General features: G+C 43.2%; 1 protein-coding gene across 9 annotated transcripts in view; it reads left to right on the top strand.

Moving 5' to 3' along the window:
- Bcas3 (BCAS3 microtubule associated cell migration factor) overlaps window positions 1-25,811 on the top strand; it is a 474,306-nt gene that overhangs the window by 149,624 nt on the left and 298,871 nt on the right. For all 9 annotated transcript variants that reach the window (XM_041664855.1, XM_041664856.1, XM_041664853.1 and 6 more), the window contains exon 15: window positions 4,371-4,635. In XM_041664855.1, coding sequence (XP_041520789.1) covers window positions 4,371-4,635 — 265 coding nt within the window. The remainder of the gene's footprint in view (window positions 1-4,370; window positions 4,636-25,811) is intronic.

Raw genomic sequence — 25,811 nt, 5'->3', positions numbered from 1 at the left:
CACCAGTCTCTTTTAGATAAGTCAAATTTAGATGCATTCTTTTTTGTGAATGTGTGTGCACTAAATTTTGTGGTTTTTTTGTACGTGTAGTTAGTATGTACCAGCAATTTAAAAATACTGATCTTGTTTCTTTGTATCACTTTTATTTGCAGTCTTCACTTCCGTAGTTTATGGGAACACTCACTTTTAAAGGGCTTTTGGGATCTGTTGTAGAACTTAACGTGTTTGACAGGGTCTCCTGTAGCCCAGGCTAGCCTTGAACTCTCAATTGTCTTGCCTCTACCTCCCAAAGGCTCAGATTATGTTTTGTACCCCACACCTGTCTTACTTTAACTTCTTCTTCTCTCCCCCATATATAGAACTGTGCAGCCCTAGTTGTCCTAGAACTTACTAGGTAGGCCTGGCTTGACTCTGCCTCTGCTGGAATTAAAGGCACGGGCCTCAGTACCCAACTCTTATTCTAAACTTTTTAATTCTAGTTATATATTACATTTGTTGAAGGAGCGCATACATTTGTGCATGCATGCGTGCATGTGTGTGTGTTTCTGATTGTGTTCACATGCATGCAGCACTATCTCACAGTCCTTGTTTCTGCTTCTGATGAGAACAGATTCATTATCTTTTTCTTCAGCAGTGTAGGCATTCTTATAAGATGATCTGTCAGGCACGTTTTCGGGAATTTTTTCTCATTAGCCTGTCTGTCTCTTACTCTTTTCACAGTTGTAGGTCACGGAAGAGAACTTGCACGCCGCAGATTCCTGACAGCCTGTTCTCATGTTATATTGTCTGACCGAGACCGTGCCCTGTCACAGTGTGGTAGCTTCAGAACAATCACTGTGGGGTCTCTTGACTGTTCTTTTTCTTAAACAAAAGGTCATAAGCTCTCAGATGGCTGCTCTCCTTGGCTGTATCTGTTTGTGAATTTTGAAGAATTGCTGGATTTTTCTCAGTTTATAAATTTACTTAAATACAAATGTTCACGTTATTGCCATTTTCCCCACATGACGTTTGCTGTGCCTGTGCTGCTCACTCCCAGTGTTGTTCCTTCCTCAGTCTGTTGTGGTGACTGTCACAAAAATGAAAGGCAACCCCTCCCCCCCTGTCTGTCTGTCTCCCTCCCTGTTTTTTTTTTTTTTTTTTTTTTTAAGACAGGGTTTCTCTGTGGTGCCCTGGCTGTCCTGGAACTCACTCCATAGATCAGGCTGGCTTTGAACTCAGAGATCTCTCCATCTCTGCCTCCCGAGTGCTGGGATTAAATGTGTGCGCCACCACTATCTGGTTTAAAATAACTTTTTAAAGCTGAAGTTTGAGATGGGATAATAGCATAAATTTTGAAGAGTTCGAAATGCTCTCTTCTGTATTTTAGATGTCAGGATGTAACAGCAGGACTTCAATTCTTTGTTTCACATCCTTTGACTTTGCTTTTGTGTGTGTGTGAGTTAAATGGAATTTTTAGGTTTGTATAAAATGTTGAATAGTCATTTATAAACACTTTAGACATTTTATGTTCCACAAATACAGGTATTTTTGGCTGCATTGAATATTGATTGGCTAAAATTGGATTCTTAAGTCAATGTAATGTATACCATAAATTACTCATTTCCAGAAGAATTTGTGTAATTTAGAATTAACTGTAGTACCACCACTGCATGTATTAAGGAACAAATCCGTTTGCTTTCTAGAACCTCTTTGCTCACCGATAGTCCATGTTCTTTCTGTTACTGTGAGACAAATGTGAGATGTAAATATTCAAACATATAATTTATCGGGAAAAATGAGACGAAGTCAATGCTGGTACATTTCCCCTTTTTCTTTGATTCTGAGACAGGGTCCCACTCTGTACCTTTGGCTGGCCTGGAACTCTCAGTGTTGACCAGGCTCCAGCCACACAGCCCCTGGGTTTTTATGAACGGAGGGGCTCGCTAGCCAGACCTTCCCTTATGTTTTATTCAAGTCTTGTTTAATTTAATGCCAGTCGTGAGCTGAGCTGAAAGGGAGCCTGGGCTTCCCTTCCAGCCCTTGCCTTTCTTTGATACAAGCTATGTCTAAAAGTTAGGGGAAAGAGATCATACATTTTTTTTTTTGTCAAATGGTTATTTTGTTTTTTATTATTTTTTAGTTTTGTATGTTTTATGTGATATATTTTATTATGCATTAATAAATGCTTAGATGTATTCCTAGGTGATAAATAGTCATCTCTGGGTGTTTGATTTATGTTTGTCTCTAATGTAATTTCTGAAACAGTCCTGTGTTATCACCAAGTCTTAGTTACTTTTCTCATGGTGATGAAATGCCTGACTAGCAGCATCAGCCAGGGTTTGTCTTGGCTGGCATTTGAGGCTGGGTGCAGTCCATTGTGTAGAAGACAAGGTAGTGGAAATGGGGTGTGGCTGTGTGTAACCCCACAGGAAGCAGCTGTGAATGGAGGTGCTTCATTCCCTCTCCTTCTGTCCATTCACTCAAGACCCCAGACTGGTGCCTCTGACATCCCTGATAGGGCTCCTGCCTCAGTTTACCTCCCTGACGCAGCCTGAGTGCCATGCTGCACCTTCAGCACAAGCATCTCTTTTTGCCCTTGAGTTTCAGATGAACTTTCATGTCGCCAGTCTCGAGCTCATGGGCAGGTCTTCCTTAAAGCTTTCTGGGAATTGCGGAGAATCATATAAACGGTAGCAGTGCTAGCTCCTGACCTGAGCAACCTTGCCCCTTTATCATAGAGTTCCGAGGCCTCTTCTGCTTTCATTTACCCTGTAATTCCTTTGAAGGTGGTTTAACAGTCCAAAGAATCAGCTATCGCCGGGTGGTGGTGGCGCACGCCTTTAATCCCAGCACTCGGGAGGCAGAGGCAGGCAGATCTCTGTGAGTTCGAGACCAGCCTGGTCTACAAGAGCTAGTTCCAGGACAGGCTCCAAAACCACAGAGAAACCCTGTCTCGAAAAACCAAAAAAAAAAAAAAAAAGAATCAGCTATCATCCAGACCTTACTATTTTCCAGTATAAGCAGTTCCATAATGCCCTCCCTTTGTCCCTTTCTGTGGAGCCGAAATGTTCCTGCTTGGCCTGGTACAAAGTGTGCTGAGTTCCAGCAAGTGACTTTAGGTGTAAAGGACCTGTGCTCGTGGGCACATCCATCCGCTGTGCTCGTGGGCACATGCATTCCCTGTGCTCGTGGGAACATCCATTCTTCATTGCGTTTTCATAGTATTTTTTTCTCTCTGGGTAGTGGGACTTATTTTGTTGTTCCTAGAGGGGGTCTCACTATGTCTGTGAGACTTTGAACTTGTGACTCTGTCGCTGCAGCCTCTCCCCAGTATTGGAGTCTCAGGCATGTGTCCCCGTGCCTGCTTCCAACAGCTTTTAGAAATGTGGCATCTAGAGCACATTTCTGAGTGTGCTCTGTCCCATCCCTGAGTTCAGAACAGAGCACAGTGACTGCAGGAAGTTCCATTAATCTTGCCACTGTGACATTGGGGGTCTCTAAGGAACTCTTTACTCTCTTAATTCATTTGTTGGTTTTAACATTTTGTTTTTAAGGAATCTTACTGTGTAGCCCCATGTAGTCTTAGAACCACACAGTCCTCCTGCCGCAGTTCCTGAGTGCCACCCACACCAAACTGTGTTGAAGTATCTCGTCTTGATGCCTAAGACACCCCAGCCCTGCCCTTTTGTGTTATTTGTGGAGACAAGGACTCTTGTCTCCTGAAAACCATTCCACAAACACCGCTCTCCCCATTCCTGGGGTGTAGTGAGATAGGTCATGAGTATTTGAGCAATGAATGAATTACTAACCTTCTACGTTTTTAAAGGTACTCTACTCTGAAGTATTTACTGTTTTATAATTAATAGAATCCACTCAGAATGAACCATATAGTCTCTCCCCCCTCTGCATATGTGTGTGTGTGTGTGTGTGTGTAGGCAAGAAGTAGATGCCAAGTGTCTTCATTTCTCCCCCTTAGCATTTAAGACGTGGAGGTCACTGATTGGGTGAACCAGCTGACTAGCACACTCCCTGGATCCACCCAGCTTGCACTTGGGTTAGACCCTTGCTCCCCCTTATTGAGCTAAGGACCTAAGCTTTTGTGGCAGGCCCTCTCCTCACAGAGCCTCTCCCAGCCTGTGGAATACAGTACCTGTTTCACAGAGCTCTGTGAGTCAGCTGCAGGAGGACCACAGAGGTCCTGATTCTTGCCTTTTCACCTGAAACAGCAGAGACTGGAACCCTCTACTCCAGGTTTTAAAAGTCAGATCCCCATATGGAGTCCTGGTGACCTGTAGTCATCCATTCTTACACAAATTTGTTTTTACGTTCTGACCTGTCCTTAGGTAAACCTGAGTGACCTCAGATGTTTTTGTCTCTTTCCTCCTTCTTAGGTTCAGGACATCTGTTTCAGCCATGATTGTCGCTGGGTGGTGGTCAGTACCCTCCGGGGTACTTCCCACGTTTTCCCCATCAATCCCTACGGTGGCCAGCCTTGTGTCCGCACACACATGTCACCACGAGTAGTGAATCGCATGAGCCGTTTCCAGAAAAGTGCTGGGCTGGAAGAGATTGAGCAAGAACTGACATCTAAGCAAGGCGGCCGCTGTAGTCCCGTTCCAGGCTTATCCAGCAGTCCTTCCGGCTCCCCACTGCATGGTAAACTCACTCTCCTCTCTCTGCTGCTGCTGGCTCTATGACATCAATTGTATTGAGTTGGGATTAGATGCAGATTTTTATAATCTGCTTGTGCTCTGGTTAAGTCCTAAGCACATTTAAGAAATTCATATTTATTAAGTCAAAAGTGTGAACCAAAATGATAATGGTGATCTTTTCATAGTATTGTAACTGCTTTGAATTTAAGTATATAAAGAGTATTCAATTGGAGATTAAGTCTGCTTTCATAATCTTTGAGTTTGCATTCCTTTGTGTACTGGGCTGGTACTGCAGTTCAGTAGGAAATATTGTTATTACAATGGTATTGTCTTGAGCTGTGTTCTTGTAATGCTCTCTGGGATTCATCCCAGTACGTTATAGCAGAACAAAAAGTCACATTCCAATACCATCATCCTGATCAATAAATGGAGCATCACCAAAGTCCTTTCTTGTCCACCTCTTTATGATATTAAACCACAATTCTGAACTTCATAGCGTCCACCTGCATTTAAAAATATATTTACTCTAGCAATCCCTTCAAGGTGTTCCATTTGAAGTTCATGGACTTATATATAGTGGAGTGTTTTGTAAGATCTATTAGTGCTGCGGGATGGTTTATTTGGCTTTGTTTTTGACAGAGTCAACTTCAAACTGTATCCGAGGCATACTTCGACTCCTCAGTGCTGGGCTGCCAGCCCACACCCTTCTTTCCTTCTTGTTTTGAGAGTTGTTTTATGTGGATGATGCTCATTCGTTCAGTTTTGAGGTGTTTGAGGCTAGTTGTTTTGAAACGTGTTTCATCTGCTCCCCCAATCCCTTGTGCAGACATGCCACTATTTGGTTATTGTGCCGACCATTCTGAAGTACACTTGTGTGGTTTCTGGTTGGGAGGTTACTAATTCTAGTGATGCAATGAAGTCTTTCCAGTGTTTCTTCTTAAATGTGTATATTCATTTTTGAGTGGAAATTCTGAGTCGTTCCTTAAGGTGCACCTTTTATGATTTTTTTTTCATTTTTATAAAGTTATATGTTTCTTTCAGATGTAGTCTCAGAAATACAACCCACCATAGTGTTTGAACTCATAATCCTCCTGCCTCAGCCTCTGGAGAGCTGTATTATTATAGATGTGTTATTTTCACTCGGTCCCTGACCCCGGTTCCCTTCAGAAAGACTTAGCATGCTGGGGCTTGTTTTCTGGAGCGCTGTACGAATAATAACGACCACGTTATGATTTCAAGTTCGAGGTATTTTCTATGGAGAGATTATGGCTCCTACAATCAAGAGTCCGTGATTTTGATCCATCTGCCGCTCATGTAAAATAAAGTAGCATTTAAACAGGAACACAGACACACTACTGTCTGTCACTGCCCATCTCGAAAACAGTTCCCCCTCTGAAGCAGGGAGTCACTTAGGCTTCAAGCTGTTTCTGACCATTTAGTCTTCACCTCAGACCCCCACTCCCATTTCTGTGCCTTCTAGCTGCTTCAGCTGCCTTGTTTCTTGCTGACACTTGTGCGGTCCTTCGCTCTCAGGCTTGTTCATGGCGCGGTCCTTCGCTCTCGGGCTTGTTCATGGCGCGGTCCTTCGCTCTCGGGCTTTTTCATGGCGCGGTCCTTCGCTCTCGGGCTTGTTCATGGCGCGGTCCTTCGCTCTCGGGCTTGCTCGTGTTGGAGGCATGGCTCGCGCAGCAGTGGTTGTCTCTCTTCATCTTCACTTTGTGTCTTCTCTGTCAAAACAAAATGGGCATTGTTGTTGGTTAGTTCTAAAAATGATGTATTTACAGTTTGTGCGGGTAAACAGTCTGATGCTGGTTAAAAACAATGTAAACCTTGCAGCAGGGAGGGATTCATCTCGAAAATGAATCATGTCTTGGCTGCATTGCGTTGTTTGTATGCGCTCTTTTTAGCGAAGCAAAGGAAACTGTTAAATAACAACTGATATAGGGGTATTTCCTTTTAGTGTTTTGGAGCCAATCCAGTTTAGGTTAGGATTCTTGTCTTTTTTTTTTTTTTTTTTTTTTTTTTTAGTTTTCCAGAGGATGTTTATTTATTTGAAATATATTCTTTGTAAATATCCTTTCTTTTCCTATCTCGTTGCCTTGGGCTTTAGAGAAAAATGAGTCTTTCTTATGTTGAGATTCTTGTGTATGCATTAATAGAAATGCGCACTAACATTATAAATATGAAAAACACACAGCAGAGTCATGAGCAGCTGCTGGTGGCAAGTGTAGATGGTTCCTTATCACACTATATGGGAAATCACATCTTGTTATATATGAAATAATAGCATATTTTATGTGAAATCATATCTTGAATTATCTTCAATTATTGTTTCTCCAGAGATTGTCTGTGCTTACCACCGTTTTGAAATTACATTTGACTGAAGTAGTACTTTAATATGACTTCATGTACCACTATGCCACCACTTTAAAAAATATATGACTGCACCATAGCATCATTTTTCCTTAGTATATGTGTTTATTTATAGCTAATATGTATTATTCACAGAGTACTCAACCTTTTCTCGATTTGCAAATAGTCTGTCATGCAGACATCATGGCAGATCTCTTGTAGTTATTTCTTCCGTCATCCTCTTCCCTTTCTTTCATTAACCATACATGATCTCCTAACTTCCTGGTGAGCTGTCCGCCGATTAAGGTGGAGGGTGTCCCATCCCAGTTCCATCCTACCAAGATGTTTTGCCCCTTCTGTGCTTTCCCCCTTGGGAAGTGACATCTTGTCTTGCGTTTCTTTAACTGGAGTTGTCATTACAGCTTCTCTGCTTCTTAATTAAACTTCTTGAACATGGTCTGATGTTGTTTGAGTTTAAGCATCAGTATTGCTCTTATTTGAATATAATAATTACATGTTGACACATCAGTCAGTATCTCTTATTGACTGCAAAGATGTGAAAATCTTTTTTTTTCACTTGTTATCTTGGTTCCTCATGTACCAGTTGATAAAATATCGAAGACATTAAACATGTTTCGAAGTTATTCCAAGAAAAATAGTACACTTTGTTATTTTTCTAAATTAGATTTTATGTTAGCATAAACAATTGCATTATGGCATTTTTATACACACATAAAAAGCAATTTAGATTTAAATCATAACTTGTCAGAACGGGAGATTTTTATTCATGGTAACATTACTTTTCAATTTGACTCATGTAAAATGATCACTTACTCCTCCACTGTGAATTAATTTTTTAAAAAAATTTGTGTGGTGAGGCACTTCTGAGAGCCCGTGAAACAGTGGCGAGCAAAGCAGAATCCGCCTGCTTCCCTGCAGCTGTGGACAGATTGAGAGGACAGAGGGAACACAGGGAGTGTGTTTCACACCTTTAATCCCAGTTCTCTGGAGGCAGAGGCAGGGCTGTACAGTGAGACGCTGTCTTAAGAAGAGTAGAGGAAATTAGGAAATGCCTGGGAAGTTTCCAACTGGAGATTACCATTCCGTTTGCGGAGGTCTAGCGATGTGTGGACACATACCTGATGGCTATGTGGGGAAACTCAGGCAGAGAAGAGCAGACCACACAGCTCTAACCCGAGCAGGGGACAGCAGTGTGGCTGGCCTGCTCCAGCACAGTGTCCCCAGTGATAGTGAGGTGCTCAGTTAAGGCCTCAGTGACGTGGCGACACTACGGTAGACTCTGAAGATAGGAGTGATGTAAGACTGTGTTTCGGTTGCTCTGAACGGCAGAGGCAGAACCCTACAGAGAGTAGTGACGGAGTGTGGCCAAGATCCAGCAAGAGAGCTAGAGTCTGAACTAGACTGGTTTGCTTAGAGTTATGTAGACTTTTCCTGAGTGTATGTGTTTATGTGTGCTCATACTTGTGTGTACACGTGTTTATGTGCACAGGGTCTCTCCTCTAGCCCAGGCCAACCTAGAGCTCACTTTTATTCTCCCAATGTTCTCCCATTTTTATGACATTCTTCCTACATCAACTCCACGGTGCTGGACTATAGATGTAAGCCACCACAGCTTTCATTAATGTTGTTATGGTAGAACCATCAGAATTTTTTTTTGGTTACATTTTATGTCCAGTAGGAAAGAATGCTTGAGTCAGGGTGATTAATATGATTTTGGTTCAAAAAGCTGGGAAAGTTGGGGTTGTTATCAGTTATCAAACACTGCTTCATCAGGTTTGGGCCTAAAAACAGGACTGAAAGTTTGGGGTGTGTTAAGATCTCTCATTTTCCCACTCATCCCCCCCCCCGCATTTTCCCTTTTTCTTCTTTCTCTGTCTTGTCACTTATCCTGTTTTTCTTCACCTCATCATAGACCTGGTGTCACTATGTAGCCACAGCTAGCATGCTGGGGATTACATGTGTGTGTCTGGGCCTTGATATGATGTCCCATGTTCTTAGCATATTCAATATGTGGTTCTGGAATTGATGCGTTTGTATGGGGATAATGATGGTAAGGCATCCATGCAGGTGAAAACACGCGCTTCTGGTGAGAGTGATTATGGGTAAGAGATGTCAACCAGAAAGTTACTAACAAGTGATATGAAATAGAAAACCACATATAGGAAGTGGTCAGGAGGAGGTAGTGATTGTGTTAAGTTCTAGCAACTGGGTAGTGAAGGTAGGAACTGAAGCTCAGAGAAGACTGGTAATAACGGCTGGGAGGGGATTTAGTAAGAAGAGAACACTGGCACCATGAAATATTGATGGGTGGTGTTTTGTCTGTTTGTTTTCTGGAATGTAAGTTAGTGGGAGGGAGTTAGGGGACAGAGGAGATTGCATTTATTATAGGGGTACTGAGGATGGGTGAAAGGCCGTGGGGCTGAATAAGAAAGACCAAGGAGAGATGCAGTCTTCTAGATTTATATGGCTGTTCCTCCAGGCTCACCGTCTGTCTGTCTGTCCTGTCTGTCCTTCTGCAGCTGGAGTTGCATCCTCTTCCCTCCTGGAGTTACACAGTCCTGTCCTTCAGTCTCACCTCACACTGTTTTCTGTTCTTACCTGCATTGACTGCTCACCGCTTCCCCCAGATTTAGTCATTCACTGGATGCCGAGATCAAACCCAGGGTCTTTCTGATGGTTTTCGTGGTCTCCATCACTAAGCTGTATGCTGGGGAGCTAATAGAAGACCTGGGGTTAGGCTCTGCAGGATGGCCTCTTCCCATGATTCCCCACTGTAATCTTAGACACACTGCTTGCTCTGGCTACTGAGACCAAATTTTTTATCTATAAAACAGGGCTAATATTTCCAACCTTGAAGGGTCATGAAAGTCACAGCGCTGTGAATGGTGCTTGGTGTATTTTATCACTCAGTGTATAGAATTGATTCACTTCTCGTTCTTCTTTTAAAGTATAAGTAAATTCAATGAATATTATTAATTGAATATTAATTGAAATAAAAATTTGAACTTCTTTTTGTATAGGCTTTTAATTGCTTTCAATATGGACATTAACTTGTGACTATTTCTGAAATGGGAAATATCACCAATCCACAATTGAAAGTGGTACTCATGGTTCCACACCTGAGTTACGCGGTTTAATGTGTGTGTGTGTTCCTGACAGCCTTCGGGTTGACTCTCCCTTCACCTCGTGGGTCCTAGAGATTGAGCTAAGGTGGAGTCAGACGTGGCTGCATTTAGCCCACCTGCCCCATTTACTCTTGCCATTTCTTTAATTTGAAATAGGTTTTCCTTTTATGTTTAAGTGTCCACCCTGTCATGAGATTTCCACAACTGCCTCTATGCCTGCCCCCCCTGGGGAGGGGTGCGTCCTCCTCTCAACCCAGGCTGGCCTCACTATGTAGTATGTGGAGCTATTTGGCTCACTACGCAGCTAAGGCTAGCCTTGAATCACTGATCCCCCTTCCTGCCTCCACCTCCCATGTTCTGAAAATGCCCTGTGTCCCTTAGCCCAGCGTCTTTCTATCTATCTCACTTGGCTTTGGCAAGGAGTTGTGTTTCAGCTACAACTTTTGGCAACTGAATTCCAGATTCTCTCTCCCAGCCCCAGATTTGAGGGCTTTCAAGGCGGCCTCTCATATCTTGGACCCAGAGCCGCTACGTTTCAGCAAAAGGCTTCCAAATCCAGCAGCTTCTCTTTCCTTTCAGCATCTGTGTATGGCGTTCCTGTCTTACCGCTCCAAGACTGTTTATAGCCTTCATTTGATGGCTTGTTGTAATTATTTACTTTGGTTGATAGGGAGTTTTCTTGATACAGACCGCATCACATTGTAAATACAAAGCAGCCACACAGCTTCGCCTCCTCGGGAGAGTCCTCACCAGTATGCTGTGTCTTGCTGCTCTTTCCACGTCACTGTTTACTTGTGGACTAAAGTTTCCATGAGTGTTTTAATTTTTGCCAAGAAAAATCAATCATGTGCATTGTAGTTCTGCTTTAAATTTCATGCCTCATCTGACACAGAGTATATAAATGATACAGACGCGTTACATGGGGGAGTCCTCCGTGGAGTCGCCTAGCACCTGGGCCTCTGCTCATTCCGTGGAGTCTGTTGCCTGAGGTCGGTGCAGCCTTGTTTCTAGTCTGTTGTTTTAAAGACTGAATGTTTTCCTGGCTCCCGACTCCTTCTCTGGAAATGTTGGCATAACATTATGCTCATCTTGACATTCACTATACACCAACATCATCCGCACTTTAAATATTTTCATGTCATTTTCTGTCATGGTGCAGAGAGAGCAGATGAGCTCTATGCAGATGTTTAGAGAAGGCCAGTCTCACAGCCCTTCCCGACAACAAGATGTCTAACTTAGAAACCACTTAGGAAGCAAGGCGTGTTGACTCAAGCCTATGAACTCCAGAGGCTGAGGCAGGAGGATTGTCATTTATTTGAGGCCAGCTTAAGCTACAGCATGATGGGGGCTGGAGAGATGGCTCAGAGGTTAAGAGCACTGACTGCTCTTCCAGAGGTCCTGCGTTCAATTCCCAGCAACCACATGGTGGCTCACAACCATCTGTAATTGAGACCTGTCCCCCCCCCCCCCCCGCATGCGGGCACACATGGAAGGAATGCTGTACACATAATAAATAAATAAATCTTTAGAAAAAATAAGCTACAGCATGAGGCCCCGTCTTAAAAAAAAAAGAATAAATAAAAATCATTAATTGAAAAGAACTATCGAAGAGAGCAGCTGTGTTTTATACCACATATTCTTTACAGCAGTTGGAGGTTTGCCAAAGCATCCAGAGGGGCTTTTAGTGCCTGTGAAGATGGCTCAATGTATAAAGTGTTTTCTACATAACACAGGGGTCTGAGTTAGCCCCCAGTGCCCACCTGTAATCCCAGCTCTTGGGAGGCGGAGTCCAAAGGATGTGTGTAATATGCTGGCTGGCTAGCCAGTCCTGACTCTGCAAGGCTCCAGCCTCAGTGAGAGACCAGGCCTCAGAAATGAGGTGGAGAGCAACGGAGGAAGAAAACGGATGGAACTTTGCTTCCGCGTGCAGGAGCGTGTGGATAGATTGGCATGTGCGCATGCGCTCTCTCTCTCTCTCTCTCTCTCTCTCTCTCTCTCTCTCTCTCTGACACACACACACACACACACACACACAAGCTCATAGACATGCATGCACTCATGCACATAGGCACACTAGCAAAAAAGGAGGTATTTATTGGAAATGCCATGTGTGATGAAAATTAGGTAAGCTGTGAGAAGCCTCCGAAGTTCTAGATAGGACACTACTGTTAGCAGTGCTGTCAAAGTACTGTGCTGTGCACACTGAAATCTTTTAAAAAGTAAATTAAACTCAATTTAAATACCATAATCTTTTATATTTTTAAATAAATTTTGAAATGCTATAAGGAAACATAAAGTGCAAAAATTAATAATAATAAGCACTTGAGGCTAATACAGGTTTTTGTTTTGCCTCTTTTTACTTATGAATGGAATATTCTTTTGCTTTGGCTAATCATAAACAGTTTATAGTTTTATCATTAAATGATTAACGAGAAATGCCTCTAGAGGGCAATATTTTCTCAGCTTTTCCGTTTTGTGATCAAGGCTTGAAGTTGGGTACTCTGTCGGGTTTTACATAACCCCTCTTGGTTAATTGTGTTTTCTGTGGCTGTTCCCCAACAGATTCACAGGCAGTCAGACGAAGGAATGTGTTACTACCAGCTTGCATTCCTGAGTACTGGGGTCCCTACAGTTCTATAGAGAACAGAAGTGGCATCAGCGTGTTCTTGGCTCTCCTGTTCTGGAATAATCTTAGCTTGCTCTTTGATGACATTGTACCAGTAACTGACTGGATCTCTGGTCCAGGCTCCCTTGCAGCTGTTAATTCGTCACGTTTCTCTCACATTGATTGGTCCTGTCCTTCCCTCACCGTACCACGTCATTCCCCAGTGGCCTCTTCTTTTCAACGCCTCATAATTTTTTCTCTGCTGCTTTGTTTTACATCCTTTTCTTCGATCGCCTACCTTCAGGCCAAAACTCTTGTCTGTGTTTTGTCTTTCTCTTTTGTTATTTTGAGGATTCCCCAGGGATTCCTTCCGGTGTCTGTCCTATTGCAATCTCCTTTCCACAGTGCGTCCTTAAGAGAATTTTTCTTTGGACATTTCTTTTATTATCAATTCTTTTTTTCTTATTTTATGTATAGTCTATTATTTATCTTTTCATCTTTGTATTGGTGTTATCTCCATTATTTTATTCTTCCTTCTTTCTTTTTTTTAATCTTTCCCAGTCCTGACTGTACATTATCCTTAAACTGGGTAGATTTGAAGTACTGGTACCTGGACCTCATCATTAAGCCAAAATACTGTCATCAGTTTCCTGGAACCTTGACTGACTATAGCTTGATAATTACTGTTTCAGTCTTTAGTTTGCTTTTATTTTATTGTTTAATTTTTTGACCATTGAGCCATCTTTGAAACCTCCCCCCCCAACTTAATGTCTGATCTTCCAAAGGACCAGTACCTCCATGTGGACTCACAGTCATCTACACCTCCAGTTCTAAGGGATTTGATGCTGTCGTACATGCAGGTGGTGTGCATACATACATGCAGTCAAACACCCATACATATGAAGGGAAGGTCAATACAACAAGATCACTAATTTTCCCACTAAAGGGATCATTCTATATTCAGTTCTGGGAACACTGGGGAAGTGAAGACCTACAGACTCTGAAGCTGGTTTTGATCATTGCAGGAGGTAAAATACTTCAATCAATTCGTCAGAATAATAAAAAAGGTTCGGAAAAACTCTTTGAGCCTTATTTCTTTTTCTGTAGAGGAGGGTAAGTGAGAATTCTGTTCTAGTTCTGTTGCTGTAAGGAGATTTCTGGGAATCACAGAGATGGAAGTTTTAGTTCTTTATGTGAAAAAATGTTACATCAATAACTCATGTTTTAGGAGGCTTGAGTGTTTGTTTCTTTTTGTACTTCTGAGAAGGAACTTTTGGAAAACATTCTCCAGTATTTGGTCTTGAGGGAAGTAGAAAGGGAGACGCGAGTGGGCAGGCGTCTCAGGATAGACACTCCTTGGGGCTGTTCTTACCAGGAACCCTAGTGAACATAGTAAGAATCGATCAGACCGGAGTGCAGGAGGAAGAGTAGTTTTGAGGTTTAATTATCTGATCAGGAATTGGAAATCTATTGTTGATAATTTTTGTTTACAAAACAGTTAAAAACTTAAAGATAAGGAAAAAAAAAACTGAGGTCACCCTGTGCCAGGGCTATGTGTACTGAGAAGTGGAAACGAGGGCGGTTCCCTGAATTCCCCTGGGGTGGAGGGCATGTGAACTGGAAGGGAACAGGGAAGGAAATGGATTTCGGGTTCATTGAAAAAGATACTCACTTTGGTTCGAGTGTTTGTGCAGGTGAGGATTTTCAAGCCATAATGAGACACCAGAGAGAAGTATTTCAAGTGGGCAGAGGAATTGTGTGGCATGGCCATTCCTGGTGACTGCAGAGGGGACAGGCTCTCGTGGTCAGTGTCTAGATCTAGCGTGCTAGCAAATGATTCACAAATACTCACTCTCGTGCAGCTATGGCATGGATTGAAACATTTAGCTTTTGTAAAACACAATAAATTTGGGAAAAGATCAGGTGTTGGAGCAGGTAAATGAATATGGTGTTTCTGCAGCGACCCAGGGCTTCCCTGTGGAGATCCAAGGAGAAGAAGAGCTGCTCTCTTGCCCCGTGGTTTTTTGTTTTTTGTTGTTGTTTTTTGAGACAGGGTTTCTCTGTGTAACAGCAGTGGCTGTCCTGGAATTCACCAGGCTGGCCTCAATCTCACAGAGCTCCACCTGCTTCTGCCTCACAAGTTCTGAAGATTAAAGGCGTGCGCCATCACCACCTATGCTTTTTGTTTTTGTTTTGGGGAGTTGTTTTGTTTTTTGTTGTTGTTTTTGTTTTTTAGAGACAGGGTTTCTCAGTAGCTATGAAGCCTGTCCTGGAATTCACTGTGTATACCAGGTTGGCCTCGAACTCACAGAGATCCGCCTGCCTCTGCCTCCCGAGTGCTGGGCTTAAAGATGTGTGCTACCACTGTTCGGCACCTCTTGTGCTTTTAATGCTCAAATGTTTGCTATATAAAGGGTTTTGTTATACAGAGGTAAATTTATGAATATGCTTTTGCAAAACTGGATCCAGGTACCTAGATCTAATAATATGCTAGATTTATATTTTTTTGTTAGTTTGATTTCAGGAATAGTTAGTTATTTAGGGAGCAAAATTAAGCATTAGCTTCCTGTTTTTTTCTTGAGCTGTGTATGTAAGCACCTGTTTTCATGCTGGAAATGAAAGTATATGTGAGCATAAGCGGGGTTATCTTCTTTCTGTCAAGAACCGCTGATGTGGCCCTTTGCGCCACACCCCAGTCTTGGTGTGCTACTGAGATCTGGTGCTCTTTCCCATCTGAAGGAAATGCATCTTTGACACTTCTCATGACCTGAGTCATGATGCTGAAATAGAGCCAGAAAATATTCTTAACAGTCATGGGTAAGAAGAAGGAAGCTTCCGTTAGCACTGGAGGAGGGTGAAGGGCCAGAGACTAGTGAGAACTGGGGGCTGTGAGGAGAAGAGCGTCACTATTTTAGTTTTTAATCTTTTTTGTCATTAGGAATGTTGCTTACATTTTGTAGCTGTATTTGTTATTCAGCATAACATACTTTGATTTTAATAGTTATTTACTTTTTGGGTTTTTTCTTTTTAAAGAGTCTTGTACAGGACAGGCTCCAAAGCCACAAAGAAACCGTGTCTCGAAAAACCAAAAAAAGAAAAAAAAAAAGGAATCTTGTAGCTCATGCTGGCCTTGAACTTTCCAAGGAGCACCTTGATTTATCGATCCTCCTGCCTCTGCCTTCTGAGGGACAGGATTGGGCAAAGCTTTAGAATTGAATATTTAATTGTTCTTCAAAATGAATGGATTAAAAAGTTCTGCACATATTTTTATTTATTTAGTTAGTTTTTCATGTGTTAATAGTGTCCTTTTTTAAATGTTATGTACGTAGCGGCACATCCATGTGGTCTCTGAAGTTAGGTAATTGAGGAAGGAGGATTTCCATACATTCAAGGCCATACTGGGGAAATACTCAAACAAACCAGCTAACTTTGTAAAGAAAAAGAAGGTATACCTTATTGATCGCAGTTAATTTAGTATTTCCCCCTATTTCTGAGTATGGTTTTGTTTCTGAACGAACTCTTGATACTTTTACATTATGTGTGTACCGGTGTAATGTCAGATAAATCTGCTTGATCCGTCTGTATGGTGCACACTGCTTGTCAGATGAAGATGAGGAATAGGAGTGCAGTTAGCTGAGGTGTTGTGTTTGGGTTGCAGGGATGTGAGGATCACTGTGGTCAAATATGCTCATCTCTGCGTACTTTGTTCAGGGGCTTATCTGAGCTTGCTTCAGAGGAGTGCTGACTTCTCTGTTGCTTTGAGTAAATGTGTAAGGAGCTTGTTTTGAGATGGCTCATTGCTGTGTAGGCCTGGTGCTGGCCTGGTGCTGGCCTGGTGCTGGCCTGGTGCTGGCCTGGTGCTGGCCTGGTGCTGGCTGTGCAGCCCTTGTTTGCTTCCAATTCAAGGCAATCCTGCCTCGGCCTCTCACGTGTTGGGACTATAAATTCCAGCTGCTACTTAAGGCCAGAAATTTGAATCTTAGGATAAAAGGCACAGAATCTTTTCTCGTTGTTTTCTGTTTATATGAAGAATCTGCATAGTGTATAGAGGATGTATCAATGTGTCTGTCTGTCTGTCTCTCTCTAATATATATGTGTCATTTTTAAGGTTTTCAGCTTCTGTTGAATGAGTGCCATAGTCTAATCTTAATATTAACAATGAGTTAGAATTATTAAAACTTACCCAGTATTAAGAACACTAGCTCCTAATAAATTTCTTTGCCTCTGAAACCTTGGAGTGCTCTGCGATAATAAACTGAGGTAATGAACTTCCCACAGTTTTTATTCTTTGGGTTATAAACTGGTTTGATTGTGTGATCATGAATAATCACTTACTTTTTAGACAGTTAAAGTTTGAATAGAATTTCTCACATTTCTCTTGTGCTCTTTTCCCCTTTGTCTTCTTGCACCCTGTCCCCATCCTCGCTCTTGTGCACGGCTCCTTTGCAGCCGGATTTCTCCCCACAGGTCTGGGTTTTGTTGTTTGTTTTTGCCACTCATTCTACCCCACATTCTGTCCTTTTGGAGTAAATTATACTTACCGGGCTTGCAGTCGTTGTAATAATGACTATTTCTTTTTCAGTTCTACATCTATAAATATCACGCTTCTGCATCCACCTAGTTTGCTTTCTCTTTAAAGAAGTGCTTGCATTTCCACATTACAGTACCATGCAGTACCTTAGCAATAAGAAACTCCCGAGAATATCAAGAGAATTAGGAAGGAGCATCCAGAGAAGTACTTGTTGAATTGTTTACACAAGTGTAAACATATTATGTCTAAATATATGTTAAAACAATCACATAATGACATAATACCAGTTTCTAGTAGTACACTTTTAATTTTCCTTGATACTGGGGATAACCAGTGGGTGAGTTCTGGGGCCATTTTGTGTGTAGCAACAGAATATCCCCAATTACCCCCACTTTGAGAAGCATGGGCTGTTTTCCCCGTTTGTACCTGTGGCCATGACTGTGGAGTTATGAAGAGTTTCCTTTGAAAAAGCAGCAAATGTTTCTGCTAGATTTCGTAAGATTTTGCAATGTTTTGTCATCTCTCGCCTCCACAAGAACTAGGAGGCAATAACACATGCTGTCAGATTGGTCCTTTGATGTTTCTCTGTTTAAGTTGGCTCAGCTGTTTGATAATCTGTGTCCATGTCTCTGTGTCCAGAGCTGTCTCTCCATCTCAGCTAGGCTCCTCAGCCCCGCCCCGCCTGGTATGTGGGTCAGAAGGCGCTGTTTCTCACCAGGGCGCTGCTGTTTCCTTTTCCTACTGAGTAGATTGCAGATTATCCTGGAACATGCCTGAGAAAGGGTCACAAAGGAGGCCGAGAGTCCTCCACTGCAGCTGGGAAGCCTGTCATTCTCACTAGCACAGGGGGAGGAGGAGGAGTGATGGGCTGAGCGAGGGAAGGAGGGAGCGACGGACACTCCCATTGCGACCAGAAGCAACCCACATGCTAGAAATTCCTGTTTGCAAGGGATACTTTAAAAAAATATAAGTCTTTAACGGATTTTATTTGGTTTTGATTAAATAATGGTTGCGAGATAGTTGAGGAAGCTTTCATGTTAAATTAGACCGCAAGAAAGAACCGAGCAGGGCTTTCGGTTTTGCAGAGCCCGAATGTCCAGTGATTGTTTGAGAACAAGCTACCATTGTACTCTTTTTGACAGAGTCAAGAAGTCAACTTTTCAACTCCAAAATTAACTTAAAACTCCTTGGTAAAATTTGCTGTTTTATACCCATCAAATCCATGGTGGGATACTAAAAGCAGCCTGAAAGGTTTTGATTTTCTAGGGAAAGAAAAATGCCCATGCACAAAAGCCACCCCCCCCCCCCCCGGAACTCCTTACCCAGCTTTCCTTTTGAAATGGCAGACCAGAGGAAGGCCGAATGAAGTCTCAGAGTAGGGAAGTGTCGGGAGGAGGGTGGAGATCGTGGAAATATTTGGGGAAAGGGCGTTTTCTATAGATTTGTCTTTTGCGGAACGCTAGGAACCCACACTGAGTTTGGATTTGATGGTTACCTTGTTATTTTAATTTCCAAATACATACAGTTGTTCATTTATCACAGACCTAGGAGCTAAGCGGGTGAGGCAGAGCCTCTGAACTCTGGGAGATTCCTGTAGTGTGTGGAGACCGTTGAAAACAGACTGATATGGCCGAGAGGAGTCTGTCTGGTGTACTGAGTCACGCTCTGTTTCTGTAGTGAGCCCTGTGAAGCAGCCTTCCTTACGCCTGAAGTGAGCACGGGCTGCGTGTCTGAAGCACACGGGGCAACCCAGATGACTGCAGACTCCTAACTGTGTCGTCCCAGGGGCTCTACTACTTCGTTCTTATAAATTAATCTTAACATTTATGTGCCAGTTTGTCCCCTGATCCCTAGTGACAACCCCAGCATCTCCTCCAGACACCCCGTTGTTCTGTTGTCTGTTTTCTCTCTCCCAGTTTTCCTTCTTAAGGAATCTTGCCCTGGCTGCCACTCCTAACCCCTGGAGCTCGTGCTTCCGAGTGGTCGCACATCCTTCATATCAGGTGTTACTGTATGATTCCTCTCAGTGGGAGCGTTACAGTTGTGAAGCAGCAGTGCGGTCATCTTGTGGTGGGTGCACACCATTAAAGGGTCCCAGCACAGGAAGGTTGAGAACGCTGTGTCAAACAGTAGCAACACATTTTCTGTCTGCCACCCTGAAGCTCCCTTGCAGGTGATTTTTTGAGTTGTCACTACTGAACTGAATGTTATTCTTGTGGTTTTCTCTTCCTTGCTTCACAGTATGATAGAGCAGTAAGAGAATCGTGGGAGAGAGGTTCATTCATTCGTTCGTTCATTCATTTCTTCTCACTTGCCCTGAAGAAGCCCGTGTACAGTGTCTTGTAGTAGCTCTAGCCTCGACGGAATGTGACGTGCTCAGCAGTTTCAGGGTCTTGCCTCCCTTAGAAATGTCTTGTGCTTGGCAGTTGGCCAGGTCCACATGTTCTCACATCCCTGCATCCAGAAGCTGGGAATCCAGTCCTGGCAGCTTCTGCACAGAGGGTAAAGATAAACCAGAAAGGAGCCGGGCTTCCTCCGCATTACCTGGGAGTTGCTGCTGAGGGCTTTTCCACAGATGTCCTGCTTTGTCAAAGCCCAGTAAATCTTGGAAAGTTTATTTTCCTTGTAGCATCTGTGTTTTATAATGGGTCTTTTAATTTGTTTTTACTTTGTCTGCAGGGATTTCTTTTGTCCGGAGTTTTCAGACTCTTGACTTTTTTTTTTCTTTCCTGTGGAAGTGAGGCCGTTAATGATGACTGGTTTGGGAATATGCCTCTCTGCAAACCTGACCTGGAAGCCACTCCTCCAGAGCGGCCACAAAGCCCACGGTTTTTTCTCCGTCCGTTTTCATCTTCAACTCAATCTGTTTGCCTCCGAGTTTTTGTAGTATAAAATGTTTTGGGGAAATGATATTTGGGACAGTGATAAGTGAGGTTGCATTTTGAAGAATGGTTGGTGCCTAGCTCGCCTGCAGCACCGTGTCCGGCTCTGTGTACAGGTGGCAGGAGCCATGAAGGACCATGTGAGGTTGTTCCCTTGTCAGAGGTGGAAATTTGTTCCTGATAAGGACAGAAAGTCAGAGGTCTAACCCTGAAGCCAGCTCTTCTGTTTCAGTTCACACAGTAACGGTAAAATTACTGACAGTAAACATAGCTGAAAAGAGACCAAATCAAAGAACCAGAACTTTCTACACGAATAGATTTTTTTTAGAATTCGTATTTTTAAATGATATTCTGCTCTGAAATAGAATTTCTGCTTTAATTTATTGAGAAACCATCTTACTGCGATGTGGCACTCCCCCACCCCCCACCCCATGAGAAGCTGGTCTAGATGGAGACGGGTTACCCTCTAAGGGATCAAAGCTCTGCTGGCTTTGGACAAAGACCCAAAAGCCCGCAGGCTCATGCATGTTTATCTATATAGACTAAGCCCGAAAAACTGGGGTGAGAGTCTTAGAAGAGCTCGTTTTCTCATGAGATCTTTGGGACTTCCTCGTTCTGATGGGGCCGGGAATACTGTGAGAACATTTATTCTCGTGGCATTTGTCGCTTGCGGGTCTTCTATCAACTGGAATTCAAAAGTACAGTCGTGTGTGAAACGTCCTGTAGATCTCAAGGCTCCAGGAAGGCCCCACTGAAGCTGCAATTAGGCAGTGTCTGTTGTGTCCACTCTACTCCACTGATAATGAAAGGCAGAAAGGAGCTGCATTGCTTGACCCGTTGACACAGGGGCCATCTTCTGTTTCTCTAGTTCCATTCTCTAGACTGTTCCCGAGAGTTGAAAGGTGAGGGTAGACTGATCCTAGTCCACAGACAGTGCACATAGAACACCTTCTTGTTCAACCTCACTGTGCCACAGTGAGACCCTGCTGTGCAGGAAACTAGCCTTGGTTAACTACAGAGAAGCATCCAGATCTATGTTCCTAAAGATACCAACTTGAGGCTCCTTGTCCAGATGAGCATGAGTCTGAGCAGGGTAGAGATCCATGGGCCGCATTACTTGCTTCTTCCTCCTTTGCCCCTTTGAGACAAGGTCTCTTTACATAGCTCATGTTGGCTTTGAGCTCCTTCCTGCCTCATCCTTCAGCTCCTGAAATTTTGCCTTGCGCTGCTACTACCATATTGGAAGTACTTTTCTGAAGTGTTTGGAGATCCCTCCAAAATATTTTCCCCTACTGTTGTGGGGATCCACCCCCTGCTTTTCGAAAATAGATTTAGTTATTTTTGGCACATGCTATTTGAACTGTAGATCACTGTGTCTGCTACTGAAATTTCTTGTCTGTGCTGTCCCTTCTTTTGCTAACCCAATATCATCATTCATGCATCTTTCTTTTCATCTTTTGCTTTCTGTTAGCAGCAAACTCCTGTATGTGTAAACTTTGTGTGATTCATCTTCCTTCCTACCGGTCACAGCGGCTCCTCTCTCTGTCTCTGAGCTGTTTCTCAGATGGCACCTGTAACATGTTTTTCCCATCATCTGTTCATCTTCCTCCTCTCTCCATGCAGTGTTATGAATGCCCTGAAAGACTATTGGGCTTGCTGCTCAGGACTGAGCACAGGGTGCGACCCCAGCCAACCTCTAAAGAAGAAGGGACTCCGAGACACACTGGCTCCCCTGGTCGTGTTGTCCCTGCGGTTGCAGCCATTTAATCTCATTTCCATAGCTGTTAGCAGTGCCATTTCCTGTCTGTGCTTCCTGTGGGCTTCTCCGCCAGTGCAGTGGGCTTTCCTGATGAAGACCACCCGAGTCCCTGGCTCTCCTCATCTTCAGCATTCATTTGTTCCCTTAAAGATTACTCATTTAAATCTATACACTTAATAGAGAGCATAGGTTACCTGAAGGAACACAGTAGACCTGCTTTGAGACCGTGTCTCTCATTGGTCTGGAACTCACAATGATTATTGTGCTCTAGGAATCTTACTGTCTCTGCTTCCCCCATGTTGAGATAGATTATAAGCCCCTGCCATTACACTCACCTTTTTTTCCCCCTGGTTTCTGGGATTGAACTGTAGTCTTCATACTTTGAAGGCAAGCACTTTCTGCACAGAACTACCTCCCAAGTTCACGAAAATACAAAATTTATCCATGGGAGGAGCAAGCAAAGTTTTCCTTATTTTTATTATTTTGTGCGTATAAGTGTTTTTCTTGCATACATGTCTGTGTACCATGTGTGTGCCTGGTGCCCATGGATACCAGGAGAAGGCATCAGGTCATTTGATTCTGGAGTTACAGATTGTTGTGAGCCGCTTGTGGCCATGATAATATCCAGGGCTGTGCAAGACTTCCTCTTCTTCACACCCTTGCTTGCGCATTGCTTTCTACTTGGTTGTTTTTGATTAAGAAGTTGTTGGGTATTCATTTACTTTTGAGATCTAATCCTTGGATTTGAATTCTCACTCCCAGCTCTGAAAGGGTGATAGGTTGCATCCACCTTGATTTGGGAAAGCTGCGCGTTCTTATGATACTGACTTTTTAAAACCACAAGCATCAGATGCCTTTTCCAACTTTTTTGTTTCCCTTCCAAATTTATTTTTTTACTCTTCTGTTTGCTGTGTTAGGTATAAACCCAGCATATTGTCCACCCTAGGCAGACGATCTCCTGCCGAGCTGCTTCTCAACCAGTAGTTTTCATTTTAAAGATCTCTCTTCTCTCCAGATAAATTTATTTCTTGATAGTTTTTTCTTTCACTTTGTTTTCCTCCCTCCCTCTCCCTTTCTCTGTCTTGCAACCCTCTTCCTCTTTTCCTTCCTCCTCCCTGTCTCCTGTCTTTCTGTCTTCCACTTTTGTTTTCTGATAATGGTATGTAGTTCTGGCCTTTTTTGAACTCAGTATGTAGCTAAGAATGGCTTTCAACTTTCTGATCCTCCAAGTGCTGGGATTATAGGCATGTGCACCTTGTCTGGTTTTTGTGGTGCTGGGATCAAACTTAGGGATTTGTGAAATGCCAGGCAACTACTCTACCAATTGATCTCCCTTCAGCCCTGAGTTATTTTTAACAGCTATTATAAATAGGATTTCTACTTAATGTACTGATTTCAAATTTAGGCAGTCTAGTTATTATATAAAGCAGAACTACTGAGCTTTTGTCGAACATATTTATCCTTTCATTTAAGCTGTCCTTGGCTCGAGTATAGCTCTGTGCTAGAGTGCTTACTTGCCTAGTGGACATGTATGTGATCTCCAGGACTGCCCTCTACCCATCGAGGGAGAGAGAGAGAAAAGACTAAAAGGGGGGGGGGGTTATGTATGTAAACTCTTGCCAGATCTAGTACTCTGTAACGCAGATACAACCACTCTGCCTGCCCTGTTAACACATAGACGTAAGTCTACATAACCTACTTTATACATTCCTGTACACTGGGTCACAGACAGAGTATACAGCTTAAACACAGAAGAGAGGAGAGGACACTGCTTGAGAATGAAGGAGCAGGCTCCGTAGGCCCCAGTTCCTTTCACGCTGTGCTGTGGCCATCCTGTATCCTAGGGAAAAGTCACGGCCAGCTGAAGCACTGCAGTGGAAACATCTCAGTGAATCACTGTTTCTGTTTTATTTGCTGTGCTAGGTAAGTGCTCTACCACTAAGGCACAGTCCCAGCTCAGCTTCCTCTTATCAGTAGTGTATTTGGTGTGTACTGTTCCTCCTAGGCCCAGTGGCTTAGAACACACTTGTGACTGCAGTGTTAGAGAGGCTGAAGCAGGATCCTTGAGTTAAAGGCCAGCTTCCTATTCGGTGATGTAAGGTGTTGTAAGGAGGCAGCTTGTTTGTTCCTGGCTGCTCAGCCCCGAAATAACCACACAGAAACTTTATTAATTAAATCACTGCTTGGCCCATTAGATCTAGCTTCTTATTAGCTAACTCTTGCGTCTCAATTTAACCCATTTCTATTAATCTGTATATCGCCACGAGGCTGTGGCTTACCAGTTAAAATTCCAGAGTCTGTCTGTGTTGGGGCTACATGGCTCCTCTCTGACTCCACCCTTTTTTCTCCCAGGATTCAGTTTAGTTTTCTCCTCCTAGCTCTGCTCTACCCTATCACAGTCCCCAAACAGCTTCTTTATTAACCACTGGTATTCACAGCATACAGAGAGGAATCCCACACCAGTAAGGGAGGGAGGTGAAGGGAAGGGAGGGAGGGGGGAGGAGGGAATGGGAAAGAGGGAAGAAGGGAGGAAGGTTGGTTGTTAGGAGATCTTAAAGGGGAAATAAGTTTGTCTGCCCACTCTGTTACACCCCATGAGTAGTGTTTAGAGACTACTGCTCCTGCAATGGCATCCCTGTCCACACCTTTCTTTCATTCTATCTTTCAGGCCTTGAGTGTCCCTGCTCTCCTACTTTATCTCACTAGGTTACCTCCCCTGTGGTCTATTTCCTAATAATTGTTCCCACATGTACTTATCGTCAGTTCTAGGCAGTTAGCACTGAATCATTCTGTGTCCCGTCAGCTTTGTGGTACAGAGGATTCCTGCCCCCACAGCATGTTATCTTAGGCTGAGACACTCATCAGATCTTTGCTCACGCGCTGACAAATGTTTGACATACACAGCACAGATCCTGGATTGTGACATATTAATGCTGGAGTCTCATTTCAATACAAGCAGAGTGATCTCTGTATTGACCTTGAGACTATATGTCACTATGAGCAACTCAAGAATTAAAAGTTTTTTCACTCTATTCATTTTTTCTATAAGGTTCTTGTTTTGTATGTATAATATTGTCCGGTTAATTTTGTGTGTATTCTAACTGCTGCCTGTTGTATCCCAGCAACAGGGGTGAATAGCTTCTACTGGCTTTAAAGAAATTAAAGAGAGAATTTGTTAGTATGGGGAGTTAGAAGTGCCCGAGTTTCTTATCCTCCCTACCGTAGCTTAATCTGCTCATCCCAAACAGTGATGCAAACAGATAGACCTGTGTCCTGGAGGAGCAGCATTTCTTAGTCACGTCCTGCTTTGGACGTCACCATCTTCCTGATAGGGTTCGACGATGTCATTCTTGTCTTTCAGAGCTACATAGCTAGTTTGAGGATTGATAGAGGCATCGTAGGCCTCTTGGCCTAACTGCACAACACACAAGGCCATTTCTAACGGTTCCTGAGAGAAACCCTAGAACTGTAGGAGCCTGTTACGGTGTGTGTACCGCTCCACTGACGTGTCTCGCAGTGGTCAGATTTGGGGTTCAGAGCTTTCTGCAGCTCTCCAACACGATTGTTTTATTTTACAATTCATCGAATCTGTAGATGTGGATTCCCTTGGTAGGGAGAACTATCCACACTTTTTATGTTGATCAAAAGAGTTGACTCAGTAGCAATCAAAAGGCCAAGCAACTCTTTGAGAAGTTCTTAGAGTACAGGTGAAATAGTGATTTTTTTTTTGTAGAAAGTCACACTATTTTAGAAACATAAGATTTCTTATGTAGAAAACCACACTATGTTAGAGAGGTTTCTGGGGGCTGTGAGATCCCATAAATTGCTTATACGCAGGTGTGAAAACCTGAGCTGGGACCTCTAGCACTCATGTGAAAAGCTGCATCCAGCACCCCCGTGTTGGG

Source organism: Microtus oregoni, unplaced genomic scaffold (assembly GCF_018167655.1).
Source record: "Microtus oregoni isolate MIOR12 unplaced genomic scaffold, Mior012 000015F_ref0000493, whole genome shotgun sequence".
NCBI lineage: Eukaryota > Metazoa > Chordata > Mammalia > Rodentia > Cricetidae > Microtus > Microtus oregoni.
This window is presented reverse-complemented; position numbering and strand designations above follow the sequence as displayed.